Below are 14,575 nucleotides of genomic sequence, written 5' to 3'. Positions count from 1 at the left end.
GTAACTCCGTATTTTTTCAGAATCAAAGATTTCGGATTGAATTGAGAAGGGGACCGTCGGTCAATTCAAGTATACACAAGCACCCGAGCGATGTCTCTGTAACTCGAGGCTCCTCTCGAGTTAATTAAAAAGGTTGAAATCCCGAAATTCAAAGAGATTGGCTTTCGCCTTTGGCTAATAAATACCACGCTCCTCGGGCCGGTATAACAATCGGCTTGTTTGTGTTTTGAATAATTCCTTCATCGACCCCTCGGCGACTCCTCCTGCACAGAAGTCCTCTATTAACGGCCGGCCGCAAGGTAAGCAGGCGCAGAGGGAACGCGGCAAAGATGCTAATTAACCAAGTTTTCAACTTGGCAAAGTTTTTCGATTAGTCCGTAAATTGTTGTGTACGACGTACCAGGAAAAAGATTCGCTCGACTTGAATGACTCGCGGCAAAACGAAGGTCCACGCGAAGTTCTTCCAGGTTCCCGGTGAAAGCACAGATGGTTCTTCTGTAATATCGCTTCGTCCAAGCAGAGTGTATCATTATTATACCTGCATAACGTAACCCTCGTGGAATAACAATATTATCGCGAAATTCTTCGCCTCCCCTCTTTCGCTTTGCATTATTGTACGTATATAACTTACGTAGTAGTATATAACTACTTATAGAATTAGTCATTGTCTGACCGCTTGGAAAGCAGTTTTGTGTACTTAATCATCACCCAAATCTAAGAAGACTTTTTTTCTGACACTACGAGAATGTTACTTTGGTTGATTACGAACGGGGTTAAAATATACTTACGATGGTATCGCGATGTCAGAATAAAAACTCGCCTACCTACCGACAAAATGTCTAATGAAATATTACTTGTGAAAACCATGTGAAAACGTGATGGTGAGAATCTATACTAACCGTAAGTGCTTTGTTTTAAAAATAATCCTCTGAGAAAACATGGAGTTGACACGAAAGTCTTCTCTGTACATTTGTACGTTACAATTAGTTGATTGAATTGAAAATAAAATTGGTAAGCAACGTCGCATCTGAATTCATTCAAGATGACCATAACGTACAAAAAGCGCGCGAAGTAAACTCGAAAATTTTCTGATCAAAGCAGAGAATTTGTGAAATTGGTAAAAACGCTTCGAATCGACACATGAAATTACTCTATAAGATTCTTTCGTAGAACAAACGTTCTTTCTTCGAATCCGTAACTGCCGGGTCAGTCTTTGATCTGCCCTTGCAATATCGTCTTTCGGTAATTGGCAATAACGTCCGTTGAAGTACGGCATCGAGGACGTTATACCTACTTACTTCCGAAACGATTTCTCTGAACCCGGAAGTGCGTAGGTAGCGGGAATATCCTGTTCCCGGTCGTCTGATGGTGAGACTAAAAAAGAAGGTGGGGGCGGATGTATCTCGATCCGGAATAAACTGGCATGGCCGGTCGCGAGGAGATCCATCTCGGTCCGACGCTAGGCGACGCCGGGCGTCGCGAACACCCCTGACTCCGGGGCGGAACAAAAGAAATAAACGAGCGCCCGGTATGTGCGTGACGTTGTTATATAAGCGGGCGCAAACAGCGGGGTGTGCGCCCCGTTCCTGCCCGCGGGTTCTATGCATGTGTGTGCGGATATCACCCTCCTCGTGGCGAGTTGCGTGGGCGTCGATTTGCACCCGGGTCGCGTACGGTTCCACCTTCCCGTCACCTTCCGCTTTCCGCAGGGAAACCATGCGTCGAAAGCTGGCGTTTCTTCTTCTTCTTCTTCTTCTTCGTCATCTTCGCATTTTTCTTATTCGTCGTAACGTATCGGAGTGAAATCCTGATCCTCGTTGATGGAGGTACGCGCGCATACGTGTAACATAAGGTATGTATATCACGTCAAACGGCCTCCCCCCGTCGTCGCAGAAGCTTCGACAGACAAATTGCGTCTTTCGTTCCCGTTGTTGTTTCTTTTTTTCTTTTTCTCTTTTTGTTTGTTTTTTTTTTTACTCTTTTTCTTGCACCCTTGTATTCTCTGTTTTGTTTAGCCCGCGTATGTTCTTCACTCTCCTCAGACCCCCTTCGTCTTGTTCTCTCTTTTAACCCCCATTTTTTGTATCTTCCTCGCATACGTGGATTGGATACAATTTGTTTTTCTAGAACGTCGTCAACTCAAATCCTAACCCATCAATCATATACACCAACTTGCGGGATGATATTCTTTTACCGCGTTTTATTCGAGAACAAATGAAGTATTCGTAAAAACGAAATACTGCATCTGTTACAGGAAAGCGACGAGATAAATACCGTTGTAACGTGTCATTTGCAATATACGTCGATGCAACTCTTAATATAATTATATATAACAAGAAAATCTTTTTGCGGATTTTAAGAATTCTGGAAGTTTATGTTCTGTAACGAATAAACGAGAGTCTGTATTTTCATTCGAACGCTCGGTCAAGAGCACATCAGCGATTTACCCCGAAGGGTGAACTTTATGCCTACTTGGGTGACTTGATAATAATGAAGATGTTTTTCTGTAAAACCGTGTAGGTATCCCTCACATTACTATATCGAAAACAGAGGAATTATAGTTGTGATAATTAAACGAGCGTTGGTGGAAAACCCAACTACTAACTGGGGTGGAAAAATTATTGGAAATGTTGTAGAAAAGGAAAAAAAATTGGAACTAAAAGATAAATGAAGTAAAAGAGGTAGAAGAAAACGGATCGTAAACAAAAACGCGGGATGCGGAACCTGCAGTGACGGGAAACAAGAGGAAATATGGGGTGCAAGCAGGATGGTGATAATGAAAAAGGAAAGAAATGGTAAAAACGAATCGCTATCGGGGTCCGCGTGGCGTCCCGATTGATAAATAGCGATGGTCGTTTGAATGAGACATTTCAATGAATATGAAAGTGACGCGGTGTAATCCCAGGTTGAATTTATCTGACCTCTGCCCCTCCCCGGGTCAACCCCTGTCGACCCCCGGCGAACCCGAGGCCAGATAACGTATCGAGGCTCTCGGACGGTCGAGATCGCCATTTGTTTCAGTTTCACACGCGTATATTACGCGCCTTGACCCGCGTTCGAAAACCTGATAAATAGAAGCGCCGCTTTCCCTCGCCCTTTTTACGGTAGATCGGCGGAAAAAAGACCCGGAAACTAATTGGTTTCATAATCCGTTCGCATACGTTAGCCCAGATTTTCCGAGCAGCCCCCGAGGGTTAACCCGGCGAACGACGAGACTGAGCAGAAAAGCGATTAGGCAAATCGTCGGGAAGTTGGGAAGATTCTTCCGGCCTCGATCCCCGTAGTGACCTATTTAAATTGTAGTCTGCTAATCGCTACCCGCCGCGTTGCGTGCGTGCGTGCGTGCGTGCGTTCGAGTTTTTGCCAAATTTCAAAGTCACCCCGCCGCCCCGAGGATTGATCGATTCCGTTTCATCGATCCCCGCTGTGTATCTTCCACCCTCGATTACTCCTCTGTTAAAAATGAAAAAAGGCGCCTCGTGCATTCGTTCGATCGTTTCATTCTCCTTTTTTCTTTCTCTGATGAGCTATTTCCTAATCATAATAAAAGTAGGCAGCAGTCGGAGCTCGATCGTCGGGCGGATTAGTCTCCCGTAGTTTTCGAGCCTTGGTGTGCTTTTGCTTTCTCTTCTTGCTCTTGATCTACCGGTTCTCTCCGCGTTGCATCCTCGGAGCATCATCACTGATACTCCGTAAGCACGCAACGTGACAGCTGGAGACTTCAGTCCGCTGTCTCACTCCCTCTGCGCCTTTTTACCGATACGAATCTAGAGTGATTAGAGATCCTTATCGACTAAGTAGCCGGCAATGTCAAATTGATCCGACAAATGTCGAAAGTACGCTGAAAAGGCCATCAGCTCGAATCAAACAGTGCACTCTTAGTAAATCAAGACCTCTTAAACATGTGATCATGTATGGTATACACAGTGACCACTGGTCAGAGAGAATCGAAAATTTCGCGGTGGTATCGCACGAAATAAACTTAAGCTTTCCCTATGAAGTAGCGAAATTCGGAAAACAATTTTTTAAACACATTCTCGGTTCAAGAGCCATTAATTTGATTATAAACGTGTATTTTTATACCGATTGATTTGGACCTTTTTTTTAATTCATTTCTCTATTTGGTACTATTGGTTCGAATTTTATTGAAGTAAAAGTGAAATATCAGAGGGAAATGACGGGATTCTTCCAACCATAGTCAGTATCCACTATGATGTATTTTCCAATGTTTTCTAAACTCATCGTGCTGCCAATGCAAAATTCAAGACTCTATTTCCTTCAGGATGAGAGAGATACAAAAAAAAAAAAAACACCTAGTACAAATGTCCTCGGGATCTCATTCTGTCTGTTTGCGGATCCTTTTTGCTGATTTGAAGAGGGCAATACATTAATCGGAATTCGCTAGCTCGCGCATCTGCCGGGATCCTTTAATGGGACAAAGATGAGGCTGGGTCTGACGGTCTATTATCCGTGCAGAGTGCAAGGGCCGCACTGCAGTAGCTCGAGGAGATGTGCTACAGTGTATATATGTAGTATGTTGTTTTTTTTTACACAGTAGACACACATCCTGTCCCAGAAGGGGCCTTCCTCGGCCGTGACAAATGCTCGTACAATCGCGTATAAATACTGTGTCCAGGATCTGTTACACCAACACCCGGGATCGGTGAATTGAGCTCGCGGTTGCCACGTGGCGGAGCCGGGCGAATTGTGTTTCACAGTACAAGCGTTTGGCCCGAGGGGTGTCCGGGTCAATCCGGGAACGTCGGGAACCCCGGGGCGACGGGGTGAGAGGGAGGCGGACGCCCCCTTCGGACCACCCGAACCGACTGACACGGGGACACCCATGAACGCCTGCACAAAAACGTCACTCAAGCTTATCCCGGAGCACTCGAGATCGAGATCGTATCTTCGCGCGACGTTTTAGCTGGCCCGCGAGGGATTCCCGTTACCTAATTATTTTCACGTGTAGTCCAGGGTGTGTGCCTGCCATACATATACATTATACTGAACACACATGTATTTATATACCTACATATACATACACACGCCTTGGATTCGAATCGATGTACACCCGGCTTCAATTATCGTCTCTCGCATTTCCTATGCATACATTTCATACCGCAATCCCATTGAAAAACTCGACTCCTGACGTCTGACTCGGGGGACAAAAAGTTCAACCATCGAATGCCGCCGGTATAGGAGTCACGGCGTTGTGGAATTCACGTAGACTCGTAGGCCTCGATCAAAATCGGAGGATCGTTTTAGCGATGGTCGTATACTATGTTTCGATTTGGTGATCGTCGAGAAGGGTCCTGAAAATTAGTCATGGAGAAAACATTTCGACTGTTGCAAATGAGGCTTAATATAATTTGGGCGTTACCGTAAAATTCAGACTGGCACATTCGATTTGCTTCATCAAGATCAGTCATACACTCTGTCATTTTTTTTTATCAAGTGCATTGCTGTAGATTATATAAGTGCTACTGTGCAACTTCTGCATCGCACTGTTTATCTGTTTTTTTGGCATCACTTACATGCAAACTATTCAACAACCTCTACTGGAATGCTCTCTACATGTAGATACCTGAACTTAAGCTTAATTCTGTTTAGATTTTGTAGACGATAGCCTACTGGCGATAGTAATTTGCAATATAAAATTGATTAATACGTGACAACAGCTTATATAAACAATTTCATGTATTCCAGTTTGGCTGAATCGTCTCCGAAAACAATCTACACATAATTCAACACCGAGGCAAAAGCGGAAGACAATTCAAACTTTTAGCCGCAAGATAGTTATCCTGGAATTGATGTAAACGCGAACGCGGAATCGTGGTCCATGTATAAACTATTGGCTATATCCACTCCGGAGAAGTTGTAATTTCGATATTGCAGGGATGCTCGATGGCCCGGAGTTGGTGGTTTGCCTATCCACTTCTGGAACGTGCGAGCCGTATCCATCCCTCTCTGGGCCTCCAACTTCCTCCGCAGCTTCTCGTCGTTATATTGGCATCGGTCCTTCGCTGAAACACACAAGCCTCAGCCGAGCTTCGGGAGCTAGGCTTCCGGATATCTATCCTATAATTAGCCACTGATTACGTGGCGACCGTTCGAGCGGACAGCGGTGCCCTCACCCTCGGGATAGCCGACGGCCCTCTGCTCGCCTCCGCAGCGTCCGAGCATCCCCTCCAGGGCAGCCCGCACTTCCTGCATCTCGTTATTGACGCCGAATGCACCGGTGGCTCGGCTGCATTATAGTCTATAGGTACCTTGCACCCCGATATGCAGGCCGTGCATGTCTGGTCGGAGATGGCTCGGCGGGGATCCACGGCAACGCTCATCACCCTCCGACGTCAAACAACCTCGTTATCATTTGATTTCTGGTAATTGAGATACCGTCACCTGCCTCGCCTGGTCAACCTCGTCCAGCCCGGATGCCTGCAGCGATTTCGATTGCTCCACTGCCAGGAGATTACATCACGACGTCGAAATTATCAGCGACGTTAACTGACGGAGAATAAACGATCATGTTGCTGAGGAATCCTTGGGGACTCGATTTTCAAGTAGTTCTACTTCGCGTCTCACATTCTTGCACAGTGCTGTCGAACACACGAGCGTAAAACGGTAGTTGGAAAAACTTTTATTATGTGACTGACGGGATCTGGGAATCACGGAATCTTTCCAATCAAGTATGATAAAAAGCTTGCTTGAAGACAAGCAGCTTGTAAAAGGCCGAAAGTTTTTGGTCGTCAACGAAGAATTGAAGATTTGGATTTTTAATTCTACTGGACACATTTTCCTATGAGAGATTATCGAATGTGACAGGTTTTACGAACTGAAAGTGCAGTGCACTGGACCAAGAAGACATTTTGAAGCTTGATACAAGAATTTGGAAGATCGCAATTATGCGAGAACGAAAACTTTTTTTAATCAAAAGAGCAAATTTGTGAAGAATCATCGTTGCTGGCACGAGTCGAAGACCGTTTTGCATACATTGTAACCGAGAAAACGCAAGCATACAAACCTCCGTAAAACGGTGAATTCAGATTACGGTGGACACAACATCCCGTTCCGATCACGAGAGATAATCTGGACAGTTTTCGATCAAGTTCCGCGGTTTCCCAGAGGCCATTGTGCGGAGAGGGATGATCAGCGACTCGGCGGGGGATCAATGCCGTCCGGAAACGGTATTCGAGAGGATCGGAGAGCGTGCAGGAGCCGGGTATTGTTCGAGTCGGCAGAAAGGCCAGGCGAGGATCGCGTGGCCAATAAAACAGTGGAAAGTCAGGAAGCAATTGAAGAACCCCGGCGACGTCGAAGCCTCCACAGCCGTCCTAAATTTGCGGAGAAACGGAGAAATTTTATCGACCTTCGACCTTCCGGGGTGAAATCTCGACGGAATACGCGATCGAGGATCCTCGCTAGGTCGGCAACCATCGCGATATCCCTCTACCCCCAACCTCGATCCCGGCCTCCGTCCGCCTCTTAGCATACAGCAACTCCACTCCGCTGGGTTGGCTGGCGTATCTTCCTCGAGAGCGGCGACTCGTTGGGGGAAGAAGACGAGTGCCTCGATGCACCATTGTCTCGACTTTTCGACGTAATTAAAGAGCAGAAAAGACAAATGGATCTGAACCGCACCGCGTACCGCTCGCTCGAATATATCTCTTGCGAGCATCGCCTTATCGACCCCTCGACACTCGCAATCAGCATAAGCAGAACGCGCGGGAATGTCGGAATAATTAAATTACTGCCAACTTGCTCTCGGTGTTAGGAACTATAGATGATGTACCTACATCATCTGTGTAGATCATCTATACTATCATTTACCCTATGATGAAGAATTGTCCGTCTTGTCGATTGTCACAAGATAGAAAAGCACCTATTTCGTACGGTATAATTCGTTCCAGTATGTACTTACAGGGTTGAATAATGCCGGGTGGTAAACCCTTTCCAACCTAATTTCACCTACTCCGCGTATGCGGATCTGAAAACATACGGACTACAAAAAAAAAAAAAAAAAAGAACAGGAGGAAAAAATGTTTGCATAATAAATTCAATGTGTAATCAAAAAAGTTAATTGAATGTTTCCCGGTAGGTGCGGATGGAGGTTGGATGAGGGTGAAAACATGGGGAAAATCACCGAGTGTTTCTGGGTGCCGGCAAAACCGCGATGGGGTTGCCGGTCGCGGTTCCGTGGGCACTGGGCACACAGACGCAGCACGTATGGGAGTTTGTGGATACGCGTGCGAAACGCCATCGCACATGGATCGTGTACATGTGAGAATAGGGAGAGAGAGAGAGAGAGAGAGAGAGGGTGATAGACGGGGTGGAGGGAAAGAGCGATGTGGAGAAGCTGGCTGCAGAGGCCATTGAGTCATTCGGTGAAATAAAAACACAAGGGAAAATTGTGGGCGTGTGACGTCACTGGCAGAAGGCATTCAGATTGAAGAGTCCTCGATGACTCTACAGATTTGTATTGCCATTAATAACGAAGAGGGAGCCGAAAAGTGAACGCTCGCGGTGCGCGTTAGGTACGACGACCCTGACTCAGGCCTCATGCCACACATCCACATCCCGTAACCCAACATCTACCTTGTCCTTCCCGTTCCCATCTACATCCCCACTGCACGACCTGCATAATACCTTCATCATCCCCCGACCCAGGCTGTGGTTCACGCTGAATCGGCGTCGTTGCAAGAAGAATTCACTCGGTGAAAGCGACATTTCGCGTGGAGAATAGATGTTTCCATTTTTCACCTGGTAAGCATGAATTAGAATCATTTATTGGGTTTGATCAAAGGCGCCATAGCTGATCAGGTGCATTCATATCTCATTCGAAGATGTTTTCTAAGTATGCACTCCAAAGTGTTCAAGAATCATTATCTCTGCGGTGTTCGGGCTTCATAGCCGCGTACCGTTAACACGAGTAACCAGTAGTTTTTCACTACCTACTGAAGGAATGAGATCTGATTTTGAGGAGAAACCCAGTTCATCTTCTTTCGGCATAACAATGCAACGTGTGGCATGTGACAATGGCGCAACAGCGATATCCTCTTTCTTCGTGTGTGCCTCACACATTCAGGATCGTGTGTCCTGCGGGGCTACAGACTTGGTCCTCGAAGCCACCCAGCTAGGCGCGGGCACTCGCCGCAAATATAATTACTGCCGTTTAAGCCCTGACTATTGTGTGCCGAAACGCTTGACTTGCCAGCGTCACGTACACCCGAGGTAGTCGGCACGTTTCTCCTACGGTTATAGTATTGTTCACGAAATCGATGCCATGTGTATCGCGCGCTTCGAGTCGGACGCCATGGGACCACCTCAATTGTGCCGCAATTATTGCCAAGAGCCAAAGTCCTGCGAGGATTGTTGTACTTTGTGCCACGGTACTAGGAGGATTTTTTACTCTCTTCTCATTTCTACTACCCAAGGGAAAAACGGTCTAATTAGAATCACGCGCTCTCATCGGTGATTCAATCGCTCCTCGAGTGTCTTTCGATTGGCACCAATTGTTCGCCGTGAGTTACGAGTACTGTGGCTTGTGCACGCACGTGTACAATGGACTTTCTTGCTTCTAATGAGATCCAGAGTCCGCAACCTGGACGGTATATTTTCATTTCGGTTACTGTTTTTTCGACTTGTAGGTATCATAGGCGGAAATAAGATGGCGGCGTAGCTGAACGCTGGGAAATCCAGAGGATAGGGTCAGAAACTGGAAGGCCGAGGAAGTAGGCAGTAATAAATGGGTGCATAAATTTATATGCAAATTAGAAAAAGCCTTCCAAATTCGCCTTCTTGAATACATTATACATATGTATATATATATACGCTGTTTGTTTGCGGTATATTTCGACCAAAAGCGAGCAGAGTCTGAAATAACATCGTTTCGTATTAAATTCATGATATTCTTTATATATGTATGTATATATATATATATATATAAATTATGTAGGTAGTATCCTATACATACTCGAAAAGGGAAGAAGAATACTGCGTTGCTAATTTTCGGACAATCCCCGGTTATATACGCGTATAAATAAATATTATACCCGCGCAACGGCGTAACTTCGGGTCTGAGTAAATATCGTTTTGCCGTAACAATTTTCCACTGTTGTAAAATTTATTCAACCTTCTCTGTAACAACAACTGTGTTAACTCGCGCTAGCCGCACCGCGCGCAGTGAGAGTTTTGCAGGAATTAATTTTACTCCCTCGGTCTCTCTTCTGCAAGAGTAAAAAACAGAACACGATTCGTTCCTGTGAGTTACTGTTCTTTTAATTACTCGCGAACATAATTGTCTCAATCGTGCAATCATTTGTTCATCACTGGTTTTGCGTCATTCTTTATCCGCTGATGACGCGTTTCTCTTCTTTTCTCATTCTTCAATAAAAGGTGAACCTATAACTGTACGTATCGTGTCGAGGAAGGAAAGAGCCGAGGCGGTGAAGAGTAGCCAGAGCAGTTTTCCTTCCGAGGAGAACCTGAAGTTCGCCTGTTTGTCGGAGGGCCGAGGGGGAGTCAAGTCAGGCAAGAAGAATGTTGGCATCTGCTCCTGTTTCCAGCTTTCTCATCCGCCTTATCGCTCCGCCATTATTTTGCTCCTTTTGTTTTAAAACTATGAACTTTTCTCTCGCTCGTCTCCTTCCGGCCAACCCGGCCCCAATCCTATCCACCCACTCACCCCGACTCAACTCCACCTCAGACCCAGTCGAACGATGGAACTATATTCTCAAACTGTCTTGCGGAAAGATATTGATTTCTTACTTTTATTATAGAGGAGGCGCGCAGCTTCCCTCGAACGGAGTGATCTATTCTTTCCACTCGCCTGCGAAGAGCTTCCGATAAAATTCTACCATCTTTTATTCTTTTCGAATACACAAACAACGGGATCTATTTCTATGGCAATTAATAATTTTCTATTTATTATGAAAGTATTTATTTTAAACAGTAGTTGGATTTCACTTCATTCACAATCATGCAAACTTTTTGTTACTGTAATACTTTTAAACTCATGATTCACAGTGCGGTACTTATACATTTGCCGACAAGTCACAACATATTTTGTCTTTATACGACGAATCATTAATTGTATAATACTTTTATTGTTTTTCGGCTTCATCTGTAAGCAGCGGTGCAAGCGCTGTTTTTCACCAAATTCCGTATGTCATGTTCAATGACGATTCTGTAGTTTATTTCCGAGAAATTCTGTGTCCCAGTAGCGATTTTTTGATACCGGATCGTGAACGCCCACATTTCCCTATCCTTGATTTTTATTGCGCTGGTAAACTGCAACGTCTCATCATTCCGGGCAATGGTCACCTGGATTACAGAAATTTGGAATCGGTTACCATAAACTTGGCACAACAATTTCTTGTACTGCTCAAAGAACCTGACTCACCACGTTTTGCTCGTTAAACGGCTTGCGACTGTTCCAGCAAAGAATCGACGGCGGACTTGTGCATCCCGTGAAGAGAATCCCGTCGGAAGAAAATGCCTGGATGGAAACTTGACTAGGGTAAGTGTAATTGAATCTTTGAAACTTCGCTTTTGAAGATGGCATATGTAAATCGCCAATCAATTGTCTCGTAGAGGCGTAATACTGGCTGAGAGATGCTAGAGGCCTGTAAAACAACCGCGACGTATCGGCGAACCGTTTTTTCGGCTGTACTGCCAAGGAAAACAGTCCATCGGGCTGGTAGAATTTCTGTCCCAAGATTGTGAAATTTGTGTATTTTGGGTCCGGTGTGAAACTCGTATCGTTGAAACGCGCGAATCTTTCTCCATTATCCGATACCACCAGTCCAAAACCCTCGACGTCCGCCATGAAAATCTGTCGTTGGACGTTCATTTTAATAGAAAAAAAGATGTGAGGCTAGTTACTTACTAGTTACAGTCTGTAAATTATTTGCGACGATGTCATCATTCCAGTGTATCCAGCTATTCCTTTCATTAAAAAATTATTCCAACGATCGCCAGTTGGTTTGAAAAATCCGGATAACGATTAGTCCTTGATTTTTACATACCCAAGTCCTTTCACAGCATGCTCCTCGTGTTTCGAGCGCGATGGTGATAATCTGGGAGGATCCATCTACTGGATTCCGCGCGTACTGTGACGGTATTGCGATCCTTTTGACGAGAGAATCGTCAGCCAAATCAAAGACCAGGATTTGGGGATCGCAGATCAGGTCCTCGCCGTATCTCCCGCTGTCCATTACCCACAATCTGTTGCATTCGTCCATCTAAAATTCGAGCACACCGTGAAATGTGAATCCGCATACGATCCTCGGTTCACGCGCAATTCAATTCTTACCGCTACTCGCCAAACGCTTGTGATAGTCGTGCAGTTTCCTTTCTGGTGCCAAGACCAATCGGGATAAGGTCTCAGCAGGGGTCCACCTTCGCCTTGTAGATTGGAAACCAGCGATAGGCTGGCCGGGACGCCATCATATCTTGGGGTCGTGACGAAGACGCGTCCGTCTGCGATTAAGTTTCGTATAAAAACTTTCACCGAAGTAAACAGTTTGATTACCGATCGACTTTTCCTCGTCAAAAAACAAAAAAAAAAGAGAGAAAAAAAATCAACGACCGCTCGTTGTTCACTTATATGGTTATAAAAATTGTAACAAAAACATTGTCGCTCGCGTCGCCGAACGGATGCGGAATCAGCGGACCAGACCGGAAGCTATTTAACAACTTCATAACACCGCGGTCGCGTCTTGCTGGAGATATTCTTTCGGTTTTGGACTGATATTATTTTACTGCGGTTTTACCAACTACGTAGTCGCGTCCCGTTCCTCGCCCAGCCCTGGGATAACAAATAGAGGCTGATCCCGTTGGTTCAATTTATGCTTTTACGTTCCCATAAATAGAGGGAGGGTGAGGGGTCAGATGGCCGTTACGTAGATGTTTTACGTTTATCGCTTTTGATGCGGTAAATTTTCCCGCTGGATAAATCGGCTTAATACATCTTCGACGTATTTTATGAATCCCTTTTTTCCATTCCATTTTTGAACCCGTTCAACGCTCGACAAATTTCATCGGAATCAACGTTCGTACTTGGCGTTTTCACGTTTAATTTTATATCATCGTTTATTCTCACCTCGACTGCGATCAACGTCGATGGGAAATATTTTCGTGTAATTATAATCTCCGGAATCAACTGCCTTCTGCTTATGCTCACTATTCTTCCACACGTAGTCGATGTATTTCCACTCAAAACGAACATGCAATTCGCCGGTGATACCCGAAAGTAATAGCGGTACGACGAAGAGTAAAGGGCTTACCATGTCTGTATCTATGGTCAAAGTAAAAAGAAAATACAGTATTTTCACTAAAACAGACGCAAGCGAGTATTATACGAATCTTTTATCACCTTTTCGAATCTGAAGAGCGATTGAAATTTGTGTGACGAGTCTTGAAGCCACTCGGGACAATCCTTTTGTCTGCGTGTTCTTGAAGACTAAGTTGGTTTTGCGAATTTAGAAGTAGTATTTATGGATACGCAATGTCAACCATCAGTCCTTGTCTACTCGGAACACTTGAATCAACGATCACAATTAGGTTATATCAATATGCCAACACTACGAAGTTTACACGTTTATCGTTCTACGATTACGGATGATTACAGCACGCGCATTATACTTATACCAAACAGATATGGACAAGGTGAACTTCGAAGCCACATTTTTAAACTGAGTTTGAATACACGACATGTGGATAGACACCCAAAAACAGGTTCTCTTTCGCGCAACGTCTCTACACCTTGAATTTCCATACAAGTTACGGTATTTATTTGGCCCGTATTATCGAATCAACTATGAGTATGTATATGCTGGAATCGGAGACGACGAATGAAAGGAATGTATCACCGTCATAGTACAGTACTGTCATAAAACAACGTAACTTGTGGTATGATATTTTAAAACGCTGATGGATAATTAGGATTTTACTTACCCTTCAGTTATCACGAATAAAACGAAAATACTTTGCTTGGTAAAAATTTGCCGGTTCTCATTTGCCTTGGGGTCACGAGGTTCGTTAGGGTATACACTAATTATAACGTCATTAGCCCAGCTCGTGAGCATTTGGCTTGAGCGTTGGCTGAACTCAGCAAAGTTCCAGCCTTGGATGGGATAATATTTATCAAACGGAAACAATCCACGAGTTACTTTCCTCCGTTACGGGAGTGCAAATATAACCGCACGACTCAAAAGTAGCGGATCGAGTTGTCCCCAAACAGTTTCCGGAATTCAAGTCACGTGCCGGTCGGCGCACATGAGATGATTTTCGGGAATAACATTGTCGTCCGCTAACGTGCATCCTCCAACTTTCCCGCGTTTCCCGAAAACGCATCCGCACCTTCATCGCCTGCACACGCACGACAAGACGTGTCTGTGTGTGGAGATGGAACGGCGTCGTCACGACTGTGAGGCATGCAACCATCGCCCTGCCGACGCGGAGGAACCCGACGCTGGTGCTCGGTGGCGTGACGCCTAATACCGGTTTCACGGCTTGATAGGTTCGGCGTGTAATTTTGCACCGGCTCCTCCAAGTTGGATAAGCACCAGGTTTT

General features: G+C 45.1%; 2 protein-coding genes across 2 annotated transcripts in view; one reads left to right on the top strand and one right to left on the bottom strand.

The window, feature by feature from the left end:
* The window catches only part of LOC124412651 (ankyrin repeat and sterile alpha motif domain-containing protein 1B-like), a 76,793-nt gene that overhangs the window by 48,033 nt on the left and 14,185 nt on the right, over positions 1–14,575 (top strand). The window lies entirely within an intron of this gene.
* Positions 11,117–13,337, bottom strand: LOC124412652 (major royal jelly protein 2-like). Its single transcript, XM_046892710.1, has 5 exons — positions 13,103–13,337; positions 12,314–12,480; positions 12,027–12,242; positions 11,402–11,833; positions 11,117–11,322 (listed from the first exon to the last, which is right to left on the bottom strand). Exons 1-5 carry the CDS (start codon positions 13,287–13,289, stop codon positions 11,119–11,121), a joined length of 1,206 nt encoding a protein of 401 aa, XP_046748666.1. The 5' UTR covers positions 13,290–13,337; the 3' UTR covers positions 11,117–11,118.

Source organism: Diprion similis, chromosome 11 (genome assembly GCF_021155765.1).
Source record: "Diprion similis isolate iyDipSimi1 chromosome 11, iyDipSimi1.1, whole genome shotgun sequence".
Taxonomy (NCBI): Eukaryota; Metazoa; Arthropoda; class Insecta; order Hymenoptera; family Diprionidae; genus Diprion; species Diprion similis.
This window is presented reverse-complemented; position numbering and strand designations above follow the sequence as displayed.

Excerpts from the sequence above, each read along its gene's own strand:
- LOC124412652 (XM_046892710.1), bottom strand. The coding sequence starts at position 13,289 with ATGGTAAGCCCTTTACTCTTCGTCGTACCGCTATTACTTTCGGGTATC. Across the intron at positions 12,481-13,102 it reads CGACGTTGATCGCAGTCGAG|ACGGACGCGTCTTCGTCACG; the intron begins GTGAGAATAAAC and ends ACTTAATCGCAG. Across the intron at positions 12,243-12,313 it reads CAAGCGTTTGGCGAGTAGCG|ATGGACGAATGCAACAGATT; the intron begins GTAAGAATTGAA and ends CTCGAATTTTAG.